Below are 22,577 nucleotides of genomic sequence, written 5' to 3'. Positions count from 1 at the left end.
CAGAAAGATTGCGGACCGGCGACCTTCTTGCTGAGAGGCAACGGTGCTAACCACCAACTGTGTATGATTTTGAGAATGTTTTTTGAACATAGTCAAACAATATAAACACTGATAACCAAGTGCTATTCTGGTGTTGTGTCATAGTTCTCTGTTCAATATTGATCACACAGCGATGCTACAAAATGCAGCAATGCTCTCATGCACCTTTTACAAGCGCTGATCACACTTCTCAGGTTTTATCCAGGATCCACATCATAACTGTGGCGTCCTACACCTGATGCCATCCATGCTTTGTGTGGAGCAGTTGTTGTTGGCTGGACTAATACAGCCCCAGACAGAAGGCTTCTTGTCTTTTTTTAGTGAAGTATAAGTCAATTACAGCATGCCTCACATGTTGAAGCTCATGGTTCAAACAGTTAGTTTTGTGGTGAAATCTTATTAAAGAGGAAAATTATGTGATTTTTTTTATAGTTTAAAATGAGCAAAAGGAGCATAAAAACAAAAAGGCTAAACAGTAGTAATAACAGAGTAGTGATAATAGTTAGTCGAATTCAAAGAAATGAGCACAGCAATTACTGCGACTATTACATTGAGCTAATGTAGAACCAGCTGCCAGGCAATTATTTTGCAAAAACACAGAAAGTACCAAACCATGATCACGTTAGATCAAAGCTAGAAAAGTCATGAAACCGAAAGAAGAAAAGAGAAAAAGAGTGTGTTGCTGGTGGCCAATAAATCCCAGCCTAAATGCAAAGCAAGAACGTAAACATGGAACAAACACTAAGTGCTCGTAAAAACATGACATGTCCGCCATCATATCTCTGAAGAAGAAGCGGACATACAGTGGTAAAATGGCCCATCTCTGCACATCACAGGACCCTTTGTTTACTGCTTTTATGGTCCAAACAGACCAAACAACGTTATGAAGAGGAGGCCCCTGCATTCAGAAACGATTAATAACTATTGAGCATGTTTGGTTTCCTGTTGCCCAGACGCTGATAGGGAAGGCAGGCAGACAACGAGGAGACACATTAAAGCCAGCCAGTAAGGTCAGTTTACTCCAGTCAATGACTTAAGTCGACAGCAATGGCCTTGTAATACAGTCTGGCCTTTCTTTCACGGCCTCGCTGAGCAGACATGGCAGGTACAGCCAAGAGCCTGCAAGAGCTTTGCTGTAAACAGTTTTCCTGTGCTGAGCTTCAAGTGGGGGGCCGCACATCATGCTTTGATACAAACGGCTTAGTCACAATGCAAAACCTGGGACCAATGCACTACAGCAGTTGCATTAGAGGCAATGACGTGCTTTGTGTTTAGGTTGTATGATGCTGGCGTGAGAGGATCACTGGTCACGTTTGGAGTTATTGGTAAAAACATATACACCTCATGTGACTGGCGCTGTTTGTTGGTTCTGCAGCATACGGTACAGATGAGGGGTTTAGTCCAACATTTCCTGAATACATACTTCCATAAGCAAAGAAACAGTAACTCACATGTGATAACAATCTATATTAAATCATACCCCTCGCTGATGGGAATAGCAACCGATAGCTGAAAGCTGTTAAAACATACCTTCCTTTTTTGATTAAGTAGCAGGTTAAAACATTTTTAAGAAGCAATAAAACCCCTAAAAGATGAATGTTAACTAGTTGCCCTTTCATGCATAAATCATATAAAGTTGTTGCAGTCCTCCCAAATAGGACTCAAAACATGTCCAGTTGGATTTTTTTTTTTTCTTTTTCAATATCTATTATTTTGAGTGAGATACGCAATGGGTTATTTTAATGGGCACCATGCCCTTAAGGTTTAAAACGTACTTTGAGGCAAAATACCCCAGGTAAGTAAGGTTAAAAAAACTAACAGCTGGTTACATACATTAGGAAACTTCTTTTTGTACTCCAACATTTCTGAAAATGCATGTTTTATCAAGCAAATGAGATATTATCTCATTAAATATTTGCTAATTTGCACACACTTGCAGAACAGAAATCTGACCACTGGATAAAGTTGGGTTGAAAATTCTTGGTTCAGCTGACAAATTAGGGCCAGGTCTCGTTTCATCACTTCATAAATTAGAGAACACTGTTGACAGCCAGAAAGAAACAGGAACAACAAGTGTCACTGTGTTTTCAGGAATAAATTGTTCTATAATTCTTTTAATTATATTTGAACACACGCTTATGCAAAAAACTTCAGAATATAGAAATTATAGGAACTAAACTGGAAAGTTTGGTGAATGTAAGTCCTACTGAAGGAGATATTTCTGAATCAGAGTAAGAGAGAAAATTACTGCAGACCACGATCAAAAATAAATAAATAACACATATATAGATATAAGTAAACTATGTAAAATATATCAAAACATTTAAATAATAGGCATCACCATAACATCTCCCCACTTTATTACTTACATTTGTCTATTGTGTAATGTGCACAATAGGATAAAATGGAGTGAAACAAACACCTAAATGTATATCTTGGATGTTTTTCTCTTATTAATCTGAAAGAAGTCATGATATGGAAGCAAAACAGCCTCACCTCTCAAAATGAATCACTGCATGAAAACATTAGGTTTTTTTTCTCGTGGTGTCTCCACTTAATCAGACATAAACACACGTTAACACATACACACACATACACACACAGAAAAATTTTGAATAATTATTGTTAAAAATGCGGTTTTACTTTTACTTTAATTCAGTTTGAATAACCGTCCACTGGAGTAGACGCCCTACATTAAATGGCTCGTGAGCTGCATGAGTTTGCAGAGAAAACTACTACGCAGGGGAAAAAAAGTAGTGTTTAAAGACATTACTTGTAACAAAGAACTTCTTGGTGAAGGTGCAGCTGTCAAACGCTGCAATCTTCTCTTGTAGACTCACGACAAGGATACTGTGGAAAGCAGAAAACACTTTTATTACAACAAATATACTGATGCACTGTATAGCAATACATAACGTCCCTTTAGATTAGATGGACGTACTGTTTGTTGCAGTGGAGATCGTAGATAGGAGTCTTGAACTGAATTGATTTAACCATTTCCCCAGTCCGTAGAGAATACAGGTCAGCGCAACAATAGGGAGGGCTTGTCCTGAAAACAAGAAAAGAAATGCACATAGTGAGTCTTTGATTACTTTATGCAACTAACTATTGATAAAACATCAGGATTTTAAGGCAAGATACAGTCAATTGTAATGAATGATGATTTATTTACTACATTTTCTGACACATATATATGCCTCTAACAGTGACCAATAGTAATGGATACCATAAAATCTAGATTTTAGGATATTCACCAACATTTAAATAGTTTTTATGTAGCAAAACTGTGTAAAACTGATGTAAAGTGAGCAGCATGTTAGCAGAGCTCCATCTGTGTCCATCGTTGTTTCTGCTTAAAGCCCAACGCAAAATCACTGTAGCAACGCACAATACCACAGACAAATAGACTTTAAGTGTAAAAAAAAATACGCTTTGTACACTATTTGTTTCAAACATGTCCCCCTGGCCTATGGTCCACGGAGTGAAAGGCAGTAAATGAAGGGGCAAAAGGAGAAATGCCTTGTCATGAAACACATTTACTAGAAGCCCTTCTATCAACACAGCAAAGAAGAGGCTGCACGAGGGAGCTTATCCAACAGCAGGCAACGGCTGCTGGCAAAGGAAAAATTAGACATAAATCTTAATCAAGAAAGACTTCCCCACCACCACCACTCCCTGTCCCCTGTGCCCCTTCCCTCTCTCTGCGAGGAAAGCCTCTACCGGCCTTCTATTCTCTGTCACCCTTGGTGAGGCATGTGGTGCCGTGTTGGCTAAGGATGCAGGGGTGAAATGTAGTGTTAGTTTTGTTTTTTGAGCCATAGGAGTAAGTGCTTTCAACAGTCCATTTAGTATGCTTGTGCATACTGAGTGCAGATATACACTTCATCAGTCTTAGCATGGACAGTTTTTGGACAAATGGGAGGCACTGGTCAGAGCTTAACATTAAAATGTATGTCACAGCAGGCCAAAGTGTGCCTACAAACACAGGGACTCAAAAATGGATTTCTCAGTAATAATTAAAAACACTTGCAATACAATGCAAAAGCACAACAAAACAGCTGCACACCACCGCCGACTATATTTTGACTGTAAAGGGTTAGGAAGGAAGGTTAGGTAGATTTGATCAGTTAGGAAACCCCCTTCCTGCTGACTGGAGCAGGTGCAAGTCAGGAGTAGGAAGTAAGCTTTAACAGCAGACAGCTACTGCCAAAGCAGTGAAAGAAATCTGGACATTACTGAAATAAAGTCCTCATAATAAGAAGACTGTAGGTGAAGGCAGACATGCATGCACTTTTATTCATAATGCAACAGATAGCCTCAACATCAGTCTGCTGCACACAGTTGCATTGTTCTTTATATCAAATCCAGAAAACGACTCAGGGCTCCAGTGGATGTTTCTGGCTGCACCGTGTCAGTCCAATGATTTCTGAGACGTGACAAGCAGAGTATGCAGATAGAGCTTATGATTTCTGGAGACTGTAGAACTTCCCACTGTGTCTGGGCATTGTTGATAGAAAGCCTGTACAAATTAAAGCACTTTGAAAGTATGGCAGTGACAACTCCAGTTACAGTTTTTTTAGTGATAAATGATGAGTCTACTCGTACAGCCGCTCCTCATAACAAGCATTTGTGCAGTCGGCGTACTTGCAGTACGGACAGTCCTTAGCAGCCACAAGTTTTGGGCAACATGGGGACTTGAATGGATGAGAAAATTTACACCACAAACACCTCCACCGGCCCTCGTGGACATGTGGATGCATAAAGCATTGCCTTTTGTTACTGCTCTTCTTCTCTGTGGTGGAAAGAACACTGTGTGAAGTCCCAAAGGAAACAGTGGGAGGGACTATCAGAATATACACATCTTCAGCTGATCACAAAATTAGCTTGATCCTCAAAGCACTTACAGACACGGAGCAGGAACAACTGTCACACCTCTGAAGTGTGGTTTTACAAGCATCAGTGAGTCACAAGCAGGGAGAGTTTTTAAATTTGTAGTGAGGCTGCACTCATATGAGAAATTGCATGTGTCACAACATGTGTAAGAGTCTGCAACGATACTGGCAGCTCTCTGGGGCTGTACTCAGGCACAGCTGTGCTTTGGGCTAAATACTAAATATGGAAGCGTGTTCATAATGACAAACAATGCTATCATGCTAATGTTTAGTAATACTGTTTAGTACTGCAAGGTGGCGCAGTTGGTAGCACTGTTGCCTCGCAGCAAGAAGGTTGCCGGTTCGCGTCCCGGTGGGGGCACCAGAATCTTTCTGTGTGGAGTTTGCATGTTCTCCCCGTGCAGCGTGGGTTATCTCCGGGTTCTCCAGCTTCCTCCCACACAGTCCAAAAACATGTTGAGGTTAATTGGTGATTCTAAATTGTCTGTAGGTGTGAATGTGAGTGTGCTTGTCTGTCTCTAAGTGTAGCCCTGTGATAGACTGGTGACCTGTCCAGGGTGTCCCCTGCCTTCACCCTAAGTCAGCTGGGATAGGCTCCAGCCCCCCTCGACCCTAATGAGGATTAAGCGTTGTATAGATAATGGATGGATAATGGATGGATGGATGTTTAGTATGTTCAACATTTTAGCTCAGTGTGCTAGCATTTTTAACATTTACTATTCAGTACTACAGACAAAGTACAGCTCAAGCTGGGAGTATCATCTGTTTTGCTCCATGAGACGTAAAGTGACAGTAAAGTCATTAGGTTTCATCCTCGTGTAACTATTAATGTCAGGACGACATTTGACAGTCATCCATCCAACAGTAGTTGAGATACTTCAGTGTTGTCCAGGAAGCCATCGATGTTAAACTGCAACATCTCTAAACAGAGGACGTGGACTACGACACAATTAAGTGCGTTTTACTCACTCCTGTGATCACTCCTCGGACAACATTACAACCATTAACAGCATGAGGCATCCCTCACAGAGCAAAGCCATTCACACCTTTAGGTATGCAAGACTTGGTTCATCAATAGGTTGTAAGTACCATAATTTCAGTCAGTCAGTCAGGACGAAGGAAGCCTTCAGGATCAGAGATGAAACATCGAGAAGAACCAAAAACAAATCTGAAGCACTCGGGATCATGAAATAGGAAGCTGCTGCATTGCATCATGGCAGAATCCAAGGTCAGGGTCGACTCCTTGCTGAGGACCCGACATTACTTTTTTCCAGATCCCTCAGCAGTGACATCTTCATCCCATTGCGGCAATGCAGCGGTTTTAGTTAAGAGAACAAGGAGTTTGAATTTTTGACACAATGCTTTTGCCAGTCTGAATGCAAGCTTTCCACTGCAGGAAGCTCTTAATGGACCTGATGATAGAGTAACCAGCTTGTCTTTCCGCCGTTTTCTTCCCCTTCCTTTCTATTCTCACTTCTTCCACCCTTCTTTCCATGGTGTTTTTATGTGGTCTTGGCGTATTTGCGCAGCGTTTGCCGCGGCTGACAAGTTGGAAGAGTCTGAACTGCAATACGTTGATTATTGCAAGAGTGTGTGTCTGAGTAGCGTCCTTGAGAAGAAACATGTTCCAACATTCAGAGAGCAAAATTTCGTTGGTGGTTTCATAACCTTTTCTTGCCTGTAACTTGTTTTTTGTTTGTTTTTTTCGTCAAAACAATGATAATCAACGCATGAACGCATATCTTATTTTTAAGAGCATTAAGTAGACCCAAAAGATCTTTATGTCAAACCTATTTCACACGTTTTTGTCAACAAACATAGTAACACATATCATGGTATAGAACTGTCTTCTCTTTTTAAATATTAAGCATCTTTCATGATCATGTCTGCACCTGAAGATCAGGCCTCCATCCCATAGTTGAGGACACTGAGGCATGTTGCATATGAGTGACTTGTCTTGGTATATTGCATGAGTACTTCACAATGTTGTCGAGCAGGTTAATGAGGAGCACGGTATTGGTTATACAGCAGCATTGCTATGACGTAAAACTAATACAGAGACACATGCGACCTCATGAACATAATGGTATATCCTGAAAGTCTTTCCCACTGTTTCCTTTGGGAATTCAGACAGTGTTTACATAATGGCATATGTTGTGCACGCAACCTGTTGTAATTAGCTATTGTATCTGTTTTAATCAGATACAATTAAGCAGTGTGTAAGCAGTGTGCTGAGGCTAATTCATACCGCCTACAGTCTGAAGAAAAATTCTCTGCAACATGGGATGTCAATAAAATAGACATGCATATTATCACACAACCAAAAAACATTAATTCCCACTCTCCAAAGAATTAACTAGAATATAACAGACAATGTCACTGAAAATGCTTGTCACAAAATCCTATGTCGGTAATCCTTTCACGTAACTGCGGTTGCAGGAGGCAGCAGGTCATAGTGAGCCCTTCGTCTCCACCTACAATAATCTGGTTTGAACATGATCCATGGAACTCTGTCTGCAAACTGTGTGTGCAGCTGTCAAATAATCTGCTACTCTGAGCCAATGCAGGACCATTACTCCACGCTGCAGCTGACACCACGGGCACCAACAGGACTCCACCACTCAGAGATGCTGCCACCGCTGAGTACTGCTAACACACACACGCACACATAGGTGCAGTACTTTGACATACGATTCATTTTTGCTTAACACAGATAAAGGCAGGAACACACAGCTGGCGAAACAAAATGAAATAAGTGCTTCAATATCCTACATCCTACTACTATTTTGTTGACTGGCACTAGAGCCAAACCCCTGAGAGTGTATGTGTCACACATGCGCACACACATTTGCAACAAGCATGGATATGTAGAAATACACACTTATGTTGTACTTTTCCCAAATCAGCAGTGAGACAACGGCAGATATCTCCAAGATATCTTAACACAGGCCCAGATTTAAAATACTGTCCCAGGACTACGTGTATATTGTGTGTCTTTGTGTGTATGTAACATCACTTGGATGTTAGTTTAAATGTGTTCCTCCCTCCAGTCCTAGTAAATTCTTCTTAAAAAAGATAAAAGCTGCCACTAAAAAAAAAAAGTTTTAAACAATCCCTGATTCACTTTTCAATTCTGATGGCTAACGTCGCCGCCAACATTTCAAAGGTCCTCACACTGTGAGCACAGCTACCATTACCAATCAAGAGTACAGGCATTAAGATGAATACAAAAATTTAACCCAACGGTAATTTACTTTCAGGCGGCTGCATCATTGATTTCAGCATTATCAGAGCCCGATCAATCCAATTCAAAGCTCTATCCCGAAAAATGGGCCTCTGGAATTGATTCAAAGGGACAATGATAACTCGCCGTTATAGAATCAAAATGGCACAGAGTTCAATTGTTTTGCTTTTGTAGTATTTTAACAAATGACCCAGTTCTAATGGAGGCAATGCGGGGTCAGATGTAATAAGATTTCCTGATGCTGGGGACGTCGGGGCGTAGGTTGAAAGCAAGGCTAAATCACAATTATCATTATGGATCATGGCGGGATGTCAGTCCTTGCACATGTTAAGGTGACGCCGAGCACCATTGCCCAGCTCAGTAACAGGCCTATTATGATGGCCCTATTAGATCAATGTGTCAATTACTATTACTCAAACTGGCCCTTGGGTCTGAAAGGATACAAAATGAAGGGGATGGAGGAAAGGAGGCTCGGCTCATTTACTTCCTCTGATAGGACAAGAAGCTACTCCAGAAACTAAGGAGAAAATGGAGTGGTCCCGCCAGATACAGAATACAGAAAATGCAAGATGACAATAGACCATGTTTAGAGACGGGGGGGAAATACATGCTTTTGTGAAGTTGTTGCAAGATGGAGAGTCCTAAAAAAAACAAAAAGCACTATTCACGGAATGACTTGAACTGGCTATCAAACTTCAGTAGTTTTCGGGGACTGACCAAATGCTTTTCCAGCAAGTTGGCAACGAATGCTTGGTCTAATTCTTAGTCTTGTTTAGTTTTTAAGGGATTAGATATTTCCTGATTTAAATAATAATTTTATTAATTTCAAACTTAAGGGTATACAAAGTTGAAATACTAAGTTACGCTAACAGCTGGGTGATGCAGCACTTAGGAACAGCAATGCTTTGAGCTAAAGGCTGAGCATGACAAGACTTAGCAGTAAATACAAATGTCAGTATTTTTGTAGGTGTTTGGTCATAACACAGGCAATGGACAAAGTGGAATTTTGACTTTATCATGTTGCCAGGTATAATCAGCAATCTGTTTTTTGTTGAGACTTTTCCCATAGCTTTAGATGACAAGTCAGGGATCACATAAACTGGGATATATCCTGAGAGAAATAACAAATGTATGAGAAATATAAACACCAATTCAGTGAGTAAATGTAAAGACATTTTACGAAGTTAAACATCTGCCCCACTGGTGATGCTCTCTGAAAAGTCCAACAGTCCTTTGCGGAGCATAAATGTCTATACTACATTTCACAGCGAGCCGTTTCATAGTTGCTGAGGCACTTTGAACCAAAAATGTAATCTAGATATGTACTCTGAACAAAAACAACAACCAGTTAACCAACATTAAAAAGGGCATTTTACAGTTCACTCTGGGACACTGAAAAAGTCATTTTTGGTGTCATGAATGAAAGTACCAGCACTACTGTCCAAAGATCTTAAACAATATCCAGCTCTTCCACAGGTTCAGCTCCACTTACGGTGGAAAGGAAGATCACCCACTTTGACGACTAATAGATTTGGCCTAGGTTAAGGTCGCAACAGCCCAAAATTGGATTTTTCTAATCTTAAATAGCTATGCTGTAAAGCAAGTAGTGGGTACACCTGCTGAATCCATCTCCCTTTGGGTTGGCCTCCCAGTAAACCCTGGCTGTTTGGGTCATTTTTCTGTTCTACTGCTCTGCCACTGTGCTGCACTGTACCACATTTGGAAAATCTCCTAAATACACAATGTTTAATTTGACTTTTAAAATTATGTGTAAGTCTTAATTTTAGATACGTAACTGTTTACAATGGTCATTAAGGACCTTTATGCATGGCACATGTCTTATTATCGTGCCATTATAATCAATCTAGTCTCTGGACTTCCTCCTTTATGAAACATGTCAACATCTGTTATTTTAATTTTCACATCAGTGCTGAGCTTATTCCATGAGCACTTTCCCTCCGGCTGACAGAATCTGCACACATCTTTTTATGAACGTGAACTAAACCAGGGGATCAAAACCACAAGATTTCATGTGGCAGTGGAAAGCATAGATGGAAGCCTGAGAGGGAATTCAAAAGCGGGCAAATAAATTCATTTACAAGGAAGGGACGTCCCCACATTTCCTACTGGTGCAAAGTTTTACAAGCTCCCCAAATACGAACGGCAATTACATGCTGTGGAAATGCTACACAAATACAACCTCGGTTTAGGAAGTTAAGGCTGGTTCTGCTGCAAGACAGAACTCTGATACTACAATTGTAGACTGCTGCACTTCTGAGGAATGGTGTTTCCACTGGGGTTCAGCTGATATGGATTTCTGTATACCTAAAGCACAAATTTACATTGCCAAAAGTTTATGCCAACATTCCACAACTACTTAAAGTTCTCCCCAGAATGTTACTCTTGGCAGGATAAAAAAGCTGTGGCATCGTTGCATGTGAGCCACATTCTTTGCTGCAAAATAAAAGGTTAATACCAATGTAACCCTGATTTACACATGTCAATTCCACATAAATGAGATTTAAAATAGATTTTGACTTTGGAAGCAGAAATCAGTCGCATAATCTCACCTAAAAGTTAATTTCTTATCTGTTCTGGTGCTTTTGAGCATATCGCATGAACTTTGTCAGAAGATAGAGTTACCGCAGTTGTTATGGGATTGTAAATTATGTTAAAATATTTCCATTTTCTTAGCACCTCGAGGACCTGTCTTCCATGTGTGCATGGACAATAATCTTTGCATCAAGAATTCCATGACAACTGGAAAAGAAAAACAGTGCTTTCGCTACTCCCTCTTTCCTTTTGTTTTGTTTTCTCCCACTCCGCTCATTCTCGGCCAAGCACCCACCTCCACACACCCGAACACACACACACACATGCATACATACATACACAACCGCTGGCCACATCAGAGCCTGCTGGGGGCCTGGGGGGAGCCACAGTGATTCCGGCAGGCTGCAGGCATTAGTAGGAAAGTAATTAGGGTAAAAAGTTCAACCACAGCTCCATGTCTGCAGAGCTGCTACAAATACATTTCCTTCACTGTGGAAATATTGCACATACTGTAAAATGGCCAGAATTTTTGGAAACGCAGCGTCCTGTGTTTGTGTGCATGCATAGACTTTTACTCATTCTTTGTGGGTTTATGTTAAAGCATTGCATTAGAGCTAAAAGGGCAGCAAAAAAAAGCAAACAAATCCATTAAATTCAACTATACTGGATAGAAAAAAGCCAAGAGGAAAAATAACATGCAACTAAAGAAAAGATATTAGGAACAGTAGTGTAACAATAAAATAAAACTTAAAAAAAAAAAAAAAACCTCAACATGTGAATTTATGTATATGCAGTCCATAAATCCAGTTTATCCCTTCTTCCTTTGACAGCAGTGAAGTGGATATTAATATTCATTACCCAAACCGTAGCTTGCATTAGATCCAATTTTAGCCATTTTAGCCTTGTGTGCCAATGTTCTGTCTAAGTTAAGTGGAAGCACTTGACACAAGAAACATCTGGTCATGGAGCAGTTCTTTCTTCTGCTTTGACATCTCAAAGCTGTATCTAGAAACGTGACAAGTTAACTTCCCTTGTATCTGCTCGTGCACCAGGATATGAGCTAACGGACTGCTTGAAGTCACTATTCAAAATTTACGGGTTTCATGCAAAACACTGATTTCATCACTTTTCTTTTCAAGACAAAACTCACTTTCCAGACTTTAGAGAAAACTCCCCACCCACAGGAGGTTGGAGACAATAGCCCCACCCACCCACATTCTGGGATCTTTCTCTACTGAAAAAAAAAAAAAAAAGCTGTCAGTTTCAAATTTACCCCTAAACCAGTCCAATTCTGTAGCCATAACAGATTAGCAGAAAATTTCTTTTACAGTGAGAAGCCACTGACTGTGACAGAGGAAACAAAAAATCAGACTGGTTAATGACCAATTCGAACAACTTATGGAAAAAACCTTACAACTCTACAAGGTTTTTTCTGTCTGGAGAGACGCTGAGTTATACGGCTCTCCAGTGTGCAAGGGCTAATCATCAGCAGCGATTTGCAGATGTTCTTTGGGGACCAGAGGGAAGGTAAATCCATGACAGGATTCAACTCTTTCACCTTATCTGAGATGTTTTCAAAGATACTGAACTTTGATTTATTACTATCAAAATGTCTGGTTATGATAGAGCTAAATCCTCACTGCTGTAAAGCTGTATTTTCACTGTCGCCACAAAGGCCAGTCAGATCAACAGCATTACAGTCATGCCAGTTCATATGCTGATGTTTAACAGGTACCATTGAGCATATTCCCCATGTTACTTTAGCATGTTAGCACTTACTTACTGATCAGCACTAAACACAAAGATCAATCGGAGGAATATGATTAGTTCACTGACAAGCATGTTGGAAAAAAATCTGACCTGATGATGGCAATTGGCTAAAATTTAGAGGGTCACCAAAGCACAAAAACTCCCAGGACATGGATATCTGTACCAATTATCATGCTATCCAGCGAATATGTACCATGACTTTCACAAAAAGAAGAACTGTCCACCTCAAGAGGATCTTAGAAAGACCACCAAAGTCGTAACCAGTGACCCGCTGGAGGTACCCTAATGAAGACAAAAAGAGATTTCACTCTTAGTCAAAAATCTCAACCTGCTGACGGCGCAAACATAAAGTTCAGCATCACCAAATGGTAGGATTCATGGAGGTCTGCACAAAATTTCAAAGCAATCCTTTCAGTAGTTACTGAGGTATTTCAGCTGGACTGAAGTGATGGACTCAAATCACTATCCCCTCAGCCCTAGCATGGAAAAAAAATCTTTATCTTCAAATAAGATTATGTTATCTATACGTAACTCTCAAACCACAGAATAGCCACAGAACACCTTCTCAGAGCAGCTTCAAAGCAGTAAGGTCATCTTGGGAGCTTTCCTAGATGTTGGCAAACATAGGACTACCTCGCCCAGTTTATGAAATGTTTGACACAATGTTTTTCTAAAAATGTATCAGATGCTTTTTGGTCAGTTACACTTTGAGACAGATAAATGTAGACCCAGTAAAATAAAAAAAAATACAAAGTGTCACTACACCAAGCCCCTGCTACTTTATCTTTCATCCAACGTCTGAAGAAAATTACAATAGTAACGCTTTATACTTCAATGTAAAGGGAAAGTTTAAACTTTAGTAAAATAAAATATTAATTGCTTTGACCACAGAGGCCTGGTTTAGGGAGTGAGGTTGCGGTAAAGGTTTGAAAAGTCATTACTAATCATTCAGCCTGTCGGCTGTGTTTATATGCACCACTTCCAGTACTACTGAGTTTAATCTGACTTCCTATTTGAAGGGGGAAAACTGGCGAGGCAGAACACATTTTCGACAGACATAAAACAGACATGCAAGTCAAAATAAACGCTCCAGAGTGAAGCCTGAGCCCCAGAGCTTTGCCTATGCATGGAACAAGCGCGTATGTGTGTGTGTGCGTGCAAGGGGCAATGAAAAAGGGGAAGTTGAAGACCAGATTACAGCCACTCTCATTTCCATTCAGGGGCATGACAAAAGGGCCCGGGAACAATTTCATCAAAACCATTTTCTCAGAGGAGAACATGACATTCCTGCCCACTAATTGAAGCCAAACTCTGAAGACCAGGGGGGGAAAAAGGCACTTGTGTCACTGGATTCTGTTCTGGTGTGACACCCTTTCTGAACACTTAGGTCAATAATCCATACAGGCTAACAACAAATCACAAAAACAAAACACATTACATACAAACTGAGTCAGCAGAATACCTTCCCTGAGTCACTGATGTGAGCATCCACCTCACATGCTAGACTTGGGAAGCCTGAGTATGTGTGTGCGTGTGGTCATAATGTGACAGTGAAGAACACCATAACCTCATGTTGGATAAAAAGCATCACTTCTCCAAATCCCCATAATCTGGTGGCTCGTTTTATACAAATGCTTGATGATTTCCATTTAATACACTTTAGAAGACAGATACATCCGGTCCACAGAGCAAAACCTGTCATGAAAATGCACTGAAACACAAGGGCTTAGTGCCACAATGGGCTTTTGCCATCAAAAGTGTTTGCGTGGGATAAGTGGAATTTGTTGCTCGCAACCCTGTAATTAATAACCTGCGTTATTTCACTACAGGATTTAAAGCAGATTTAAATATATTTGTTCAGGAAAACAAAATTATGTTGGCTGTGCATTTACCCTTGATTGCGTATGGCATTTATTGTCAGTGTGAGTGGAGGGAGGTGGTAGTTTGCACCTGCATGAAGCACCGTCTTTACAAGTAGCACTGGACCATCCAAAAAAGAACACCTCACCTAATTCCATTACTACACGCCAAATACACATTAGTAGAAACTGAAATCCTGGCATATCAGCCTGAACAGATATTTTTAGTCTGATGCCTCTCAAAGACAGAAATAGAGAGATTTATAAAATTCAAAGCACTGTGCAAATTTATTGCACAAACATGGATGCTCTGGTTGGTCCAGTACCAATACCATACATGCTATCTATGCAACGCGGAAACTAGGACTGGGCTATAAAAAATAGCAATACATACCTTGGGATAGACACTTCATTACTAGCAATAAGGAACTTGTTTGTAAGAATGTTTGATAGTTTACCTATATGCATGAGTTGCAAACCTCCATAAAAGCACGTAACAAAAAGGCAACATTCAGATGCATGAACAAGCCCCAAGTGTGCTCCCTTTCTGTGTCATAAACAGCCTATCGTGTCACTTGATAATGCAGGTCCTTCACCCTCTGTTCATCTCCCTGAGGCTTTTCATCACCCTCATCCGCAGTCCTCTCCTGGTAAAGTCTGCGGCCGGTGGGGCATCATAGTTGCACTTGCAAGTTAGGTGGTCAAAAACTCTTATGACCTTATGTCCCCCACCACCTTCACCTTTGTCTGAGTCAACAGAAGTAGAATGCAGGAATAATCCTGCCACTGGCTGCTCATTTCAGGTGGCTTTGTCTTTCTCTTCTGCTGTGTGCATGTTACCATTTTCCTTTGTGATGGGAAACAACAAAAAGCTCTTTGCAGCAACCTGCCAAACTGAAAATTTCAAATTTTGCTAAGGATTGGGATTGTGCAGAAAGGCAGCCCTGCTAGTTTTGAATCAGTGTATTATCTATTTTTGTTGTTGTTGTTGTTGTTTTTCTGGCCTTTTTGCCTTTATTAGTCAGGATAGTGAGAGAGCAAGACAGGAAAGCAGGGAGAAGAGTAGGGGGAGGACCTGCAGCAAATGGTCATAAGCGAGACTCGAACCCTTGACCACTGCGTCGGGGACTGTAGCACCTGTCTATGGGTCGCCCTCTGAACTAGGAGAGCTATAGGGATGTCCATTATCTATTTTAATCACAGTGCTCATCTCCTTGTATGCATATATTCCACCAAAACAATTATTCCTGTCATTATTTTGAGGCAACACCAAAGCCACATCCTTGGCTTAGCCCCTTCCATGACAAGTGTGATGGTTTAAAGTAACAATTTTCCCTCATAGCAGAATGACAGTATGGTGCAGCCAGACCTTTATGTTCTACCACAACAAGTCTACTAAAGTTCTGGACTGGCAAAGCAAGACTACCCTCACGTAAGCGACACACCCCCAGCAGCATTCTCCGAGGGCTGACAGACATAATGTCGGCGTCTCGGCCAGTCACAACATCAATCCCAGCAAAGTGAAGTGGCTCCGCCTTGGTCATCCTCCATACGCCTCTAGGTTACACCTGATATCTTAATGTGTACGAGGATAAAATCATTCCTTCATCCCTATTTAGCTTCACTCATTTATGTAAATTAGTTTGTGTTAGAAACTATTTTCTGTGTACCTTCATAAATTAAGTGGTTAAATTAAAAATGAACCTTTATTCCTGCTGGCCGGTATGGACTAATTAGACCATTGCCCAGCTCCAACAGAAATGTAGGATATTACTGGACTGGATCTACAATGTGACTCAACTCCATCTACCTGCTCAATAAGCAGTGTATGGTGGCAACTGAATTGTACCAGCTTGTTTAGTATAATTGTCACATTTAATTACTGCAACATGATGGAAAGGTTTTAAAGCAAAGGCATAATCCTTTACCTCTTATCAAAAGGCCTTCTACAAGATACACATCATGAAACTTACCAGGCCACTGAAAATGCAACAGAGAAATCCCAACAATGCTCAACTGGTCTTTAGGGAGAGCCACAACAATGAAATACTATTAAAGTAACAATCTTCATAGGAAAAAGGAATTCAAGTGAAGTTCCTTTAACAAATACCCTGTCTGGGTAATGGAGAATATTCTATAATGTTACTGAATGGCATGGGGAGGAATGAACTCATTTATTTGTGTTAGTTTTAAAAAAAAAATGCAAGGGCCTTCTGAACTCCAAGATTACAATTAGGATTCGAGTTTAAGGTTGCTTTGAAAATTGCATTCTGGTTATTTTACCAATAAGAAGAAAACAGGAAAAAAAGAGTGAACAGCAGCTACAGCTAATCATTTTCCAAGTTACCAAGTTACCTTGCTAACTATGGTCTTCAGGTAACCGATTAATTGTTTGGACTATAAAATGTCAAAAGGGTAAAGTACACAAATTCTCATAATTATAGATTTATATGGTGCAACCTGACATCAGCTGTTGCAATTGCTTTGAAAAACTATTTCAAACCCAAATATATTCAGCAAACTTTACTTTTAAGCAAAAGGCTCGCAAAAATTACATTCCAGCTAAACTCATTGTCATTTACATTAAAAACAAATGGATCTTCTTTCCGACAGGTGTGACTGTGTTGTTGTGGGAAAGGTTTCCGGTTTAAAAGAGCCGCACAAGCATTCCTGTCCCATTTGGGCCATAATTCTTAGACTTGTGTTTCATTTTCACTCGCCGTTAGGTTAGGTTTAGGTACCAAAAATACTGTACATGGTTAGGTTTAGGAAAATGTCACACTTTGGGTTAAAATACAACCCCTTCACAACATGTTTAAAGCTTTTTCTCCATTATCGGAGTTTCAAAGCTGATGAGTTCCTTCCTATCAAAAACATGACAAACAAAAGCAGCAGAAAATATGTTTCCCTCTAACTGAAAACGTAGCTCAGTTGTAGAACACTGAATGTTTGTGACACCGAGCTGTTCTGAGAAGCTGGTAATATCTATTTATTACGGCAATAATGACTAAATAATCTAAATATTTGCAAATGAGTTGTCTGTCAATTAATCCAGTCATCAGCGAATCCTTTCAGCTGTAGAGTGGAACGCGTCTCACAAATGGGTTTCTCCATTCAAACAATGATGCTACACACTTTAAACCTCCTAAGCAACACATAGGAGTGGGTAGTCATGGAAAAACTGACAGTCTTCTGTGCAGCATGGTTTTAGTCTATTTCAAGAGTAATCAATTCAACTAGCGTTGACAAAGGTTTACTAGTGTCAGGAGCAAATCATTCAACTGAGAGAAGATCGTGTGACTAAACGGCTACAAACTGGTGAAGAAAATCTAAAAATGGGATGAGTTGCTATACAATAAATAAATAATACATGAAATAAAAGAATATTTATATGTTTGAGGAATGGCAGTGGCGAGGTTTATGACACGGAGCAGACAAAAGCACACTAAATGTACAGCCCCACAAGAAAAAAAAGAGCATCCATGGCCTCAATGGTGACTGTGAAATCTCTTCACTGTATCCATGTGTATCAGCCAGAGCCTTGAAATAGCACATCCAGTAGTAATACGCATGGTGAAAGAGGACTATATTGGTTAAAAGAAAAAGGGACCACATCCTCTCAGCATCTGGAGATGCTGTGAGGGGGTAGCTGGAGGTTGGAAATGTCACTGACAGTTCCCAAACTCCAGAGAACAAAGCATGCTTATTCATCCTTGAACTTTTGCCCAAGAAGTGTGTGCACTCAAACACCCACAAACAGTTAAGTTGCCTCCATCTTGGCCATAAACTTTACTTTCATGGAGAGAAAGCAGCCTTAAATCTCCCAGTGTTTTAATACCTGTGGATATAATTAAAATGAATGAAAATAATAACAATGGCAACTAGAGGAAGGAAACAAATCCTTTCCAGACATACTAAGTTCTGCAATGGCACCAGCATTCTTTACTAATTCCCAAAGCCCACTGGCACTGGTGCAAAGAGTGAGAGGGACGCATATGTAGCTTTACTGTCAAGAAAATCACTGGATCCATACATTGTTTGGACTTAACGCATAATCCTTTCCATTGATAAAATTATGTTGAGTGTGCCTGGCTGGAAATCCACAAGTACAGGGCTTCAGCACACATGCTTTTTCCCTTCTCTGGTTTTCCTTTAATTTGCAAATCTTGTAATCTAAGCCTAGAGCTGACTGAACCAACTTCTAAACCAGCACCGCTGTAGCGGCCAAGGCTCCAATCTGTTTTCCATTTAAGTGTCAGGACGGCATCCTTTTTGGTGGTTAACAAAAGCTGTTATTTCAAAATGATTATATGCTAAAAATTGTGTGAGGACCTTAGTAAGTTTATGAACAGGCCCAATGGAAAGTACTGCGCCGCACCCGGAAGCCTTTTTCCTTCTCGTCTTTGACCAGAGTGTTATTTACCAAGCACTTCTGTCGGGGGAAGAACCAGGCTGTGCCATTCAGCCAGAGGTCAGGGTTTCTGCTTTTCAACACAGTGCATGTTTTCAGCATTAGTGTCGAGCGACGCCTGGGTGATTCGCCAAACCGTCAAAAAGCTGCCTGTCTCAGTGTCAGTGAGGACATAGGAAAAGCAGAAGCAACAGCAATGGCGTCAGAGAGACAGGGTCGGCAGTTCCTGGAAAACATCAAGAAGGTGGTCTCCGTCAAGGCCCTGCTGAAGACAGACTTCCTTATTTCATTTCCTGGGTAGGATATATTGAGTTAAATTTTGTGTTGCTCTGGAAGAGCAGCAGAAATAAGTGGAAGAGGGGGGAGGATGTGGAGAGGGCACAGACTGGGTATGGAGTAGCGAGTGAAGATGCCTTGGGGTCTGTCACTTTTTAAATTCACTTTCTTTCACTAAACAAAGACATAGCGTTCCTCGCTCAAGCCCTAAGATTCCCCAGGATCTACACATCTGCTTAATCTCCCTTCTGTTTCCTCTGGGGCATTCAGGTACTGCTTGCATTCCAACCATAGCGCCACATAGAAACCATGAATCACAGTCACTAAGCCTACATCACTGGCTCACCTCCAGTTGGGTGCATGTGAAGGGTTCATAACAAGAAGTCGGGTGTCCTTTGATGCCTCTTATTATTAAAAATTACTTTCAGATGTAGCATTTGTTGTACTTCATAACACTGCAAACAGTAAAACACCTTCCGCTCCCTTCTACCCTATTTAAAGAAACGCCATGAGGACGGGTCAATACAACAGCACACAGAGATTGCTTTAGTTTCTCTTCGTCTAGTTAGTGTACCAGAACTCCCCACTGGAGAAGAACAGATATGCCATATTGTCACATTAATTCACATAAGTGAACCAATTTTAGATTTTCTGTACTGCTACCTAAAATGCTGTCTGTATGTATTCAGCTTACAGCATTCTTTGGTTTTGATCTTTGCTCACAACAAACAGAAACCAGGACACTGAATAAATGAGATTCCAAAATTCAACAACCAGAAATATAGGAGACACAAAGTCCTTGTTTTACAAGTCACTAGAACAACTGAAGTATGGGCTATTACGTTAAGTTTTTGTCCTGAGCGTCATGTTGTGAGACCTTAAGAAAGAATTATGCCACCTTCACCAAATATAATGTCTGTTTAAACAACACAACACACAATGTATGTGGACACCTGTAGTGCATGTATGGTGTGGGGCTCTGGAAAACCAAGAAGGTGAGCTTTTTATTTTGGGATTGCTGTGTCTTTTTCAGCACATTATTATGAACCTTTGTAACGAGTTTGTGTAATATGGGTAAGTTAACATCTTCAGACTACACTAGACTCTCTAAGCAATAAAGTTACTAAACTGCATCAGTTGGTACTGGCAAGTAAATGCCAATGGGCTGATCAAGACTGCGATGTAGAATCCCTAATTAACACAAAGTTGGAAATTCATGTACAGACAGCAAATTCACAATAATTTTTTGAAATGATATTCAACAGTTTTATCAATCAATAATCACTAAATTGTCAACTGAATGAAGCATAGTGGGCAGTTTTTCATGTAGTGATAAAGCTAGGACGTGGCATTTGCTGCATAAGTGGCTTGGTTTGACAAACCACTTAGTTATTGGGCCACCATCCCCAATGAGTTCAACTCGACTTTAGTAAAGCTAAAGCTCTGGCAAGAAGCCATTAAATGCCACAGAAGTCTTTGTCATGGTGGCCTGTTGCTTGCTAAACCTCCACAATGCTCTTTGCTTGCCATCTTAAAACAGCCTGCAGTTCAAGTAACCGCCTCCTCTGGTGGCTGTAGTCGTCCATTTTAACTAAATAATAAACGGTGGTGTCACCAGGTATTACAGCAGATCTACAATACTTCTTTTGACATACATGTCCTTCATCTTCTGCCTTACTGATTAACAGAGTTTATTTATGATGAAATTATTAACTGACATTAACAATTAAACTGGTAATCATTACTATTCCTAATCAGCTGTTTAATTTTTTTTTTTTAAATTGATGCTTTATGAACCATGTCAGTCTAAAAGGGCAGCGCACACTTAAAATATAAAGTCACTTTATGTAAAAAGACTCAAGTCTAAGTGAAGCTCTGAGCTATGATATCCAGTGACTACTCTATAAGAGAAATCTGTTTGAGAGAATGTCGCTTATTCCGATTGCAGCGTTCTTTATGTTGTTTTTAACCATATTAACAAGACTGCGTGTACGCAACAAACTCAGTGGGGAACAGAAGAGAGCCGAAAAGCAGGATTTGGTTACAAAAAGAAATGCAGCATCAGTTGTTTGGAAATACTTTAGCTACAGAAAGGACAACATGCAACCCTCGCTGTGACCCATTAGGGCACACATACAGGACCTCTGGTGATGCCCTGTGATATCTGGAACCAGGACATCGTCAGTGGATCTCTTAAGTCTATTAACGACCCATTGTGGATCAGGCTAATTCTGGTTATCATGGGTATGATCAATCAGATTAGGTTTTAGGTATTTTGGAGGCCGTGTCAACACCTTGATCTCTTGGTCAGTTTCCTCGAGCCGTTCCTGAGCAGTTTTTTTAGTGTGACTGTGTTTTAATGCTGTGACCAACTGGCGTAGATTGTATTTTATAATAGATGACGTTCACCAGAAAGGATCGTAGTGATTAAAAACATCTAAAGATGCTTGCTGAGAGAGGGACTGATGTCAGTTTTATTATGATACACTAACTCACCCAGAGGACCCGGTGCTCTTGCAGACCCCAAGCAGAGGCCTCTTGTCAGCAAAACTGTCCATCTTTTGAGGACCTGAGGAGGAAGAGGAGTCAGAGGAAGAGGCAGATGAGAAACAGAATGATCTGCACACAACAAAGAGGGACATTCTTTAACAAGCATGTGAGGCCTCTATTGCTGCCCACCCTCATTCAACAGACAGCCTATTACCATGACAGGAAACGTGCTGATTACATTACTACTGTTGCCCTGTAATCCAATTATGGTCGAAAAACATTTTTGACGAACAGAGATTTTTCTTCCAAATCCACCACTGTCCACACCATTGAATGTGTGGAATCCACATACTGTCAAGACTTTTGTGTTCTACGGTTCTTCTAATCTGCTACTGCATACGTTTTTAATAAGAAATTTCAAGGAGACAAATGAAAAAATTCTTTGGCTTTCTCAAGGAAAAGCTGTTCAAAAACTACAGTAACAGAAATAATACATTACGGAACCAAAACAGGCTTGAGAAAACTCCTGAGTGTTGCAAAAGCGAGTAAGATTTTCAGTCAATCTCCTTGTTTGTTTTTGGTGTTTAAGGATGGAATTACAGCATGGTATAAGCCCAACAGGCATATTAAAAAAATGTAGAGAAAACATGTTGCATTAAGTGGACTGATCCCATATTTTCCCTAATTGTCTTATTTTTAAAGTCGGGCAGAGGATCAGGGGATTGAGGGGATGGGGGTGCTTAGATTGAAGAAGATGTTACCCTTTAGAGGACTGTAATTTGAGGCTTGACAGTAATCAGCCCGAGTTCCTGTGGTATGGCGTGAGAGCAAAAGTGGCTTCCCTACCAGCCTTTAACACTCCCTACAGACTCCTTTCTTCTTTCATGTTTCTGCCATCAGACATCATTCCCAGTCAAGATATTGAGCTGCAACATAAATATGGCCTCGCCGAGACTTAGTGAAATGGTACATTTACTAAAATAAACTTTCTGGAAAAAAAATGCAACATTTGATGAATAGAAAGACTTTGATTTGATTACCAC

The 22,577-nt window shown here is 40.4% G+C and overlaps 1 protein-coding gene across 1 annotated transcript in view; it reads right to left on the bottom strand.

Moving 5' to 3' along the window:
• The window catches only part of LOC103359516 (breast carcinoma-amplified sequence 3-like), a gene marked incomplete at its 3' end in the record, with an annotated part of 140,185 nt that overhangs the window by 93,986 nt on the left and 23,622 nt on the right, over positions 1–22,577 (bottom strand). The window contains exons 7-9 of the mRNA XM_008284889.1: positions 21,541–21,613; positions 2,981–3,088; positions 2,813–2,889 (exon numbers count right to left, since the gene is read on the bottom strand). Coding sequence (XP_008283111.1) covers positions 2,813–2,889; positions 2,981–3,088; positions 21,541–21,613 — 258 coding nt within the window. The remainder of the gene's footprint in view (positions 1–2,812; positions 2,890–2,980; positions 3,089–21,540; positions 21,614–22,577) is intronic.

This window comes from Stegastes partitus, unplaced genomic scaffold (genome assembly GCF_000690725.1).
Source record: "Stegastes partitus isolate 25-593 unplaced genomic scaffold, Stegastes_partitus-1.0.2 Scaffold379, whole genome shotgun sequence".
NCBI lineage: Eukaryota > Metazoa > Chordata > Actinopteri > Pomacentridae > Stegastes > Stegastes partitus.
This window is presented reverse-complemented; position numbering and strand designations above follow the sequence as displayed.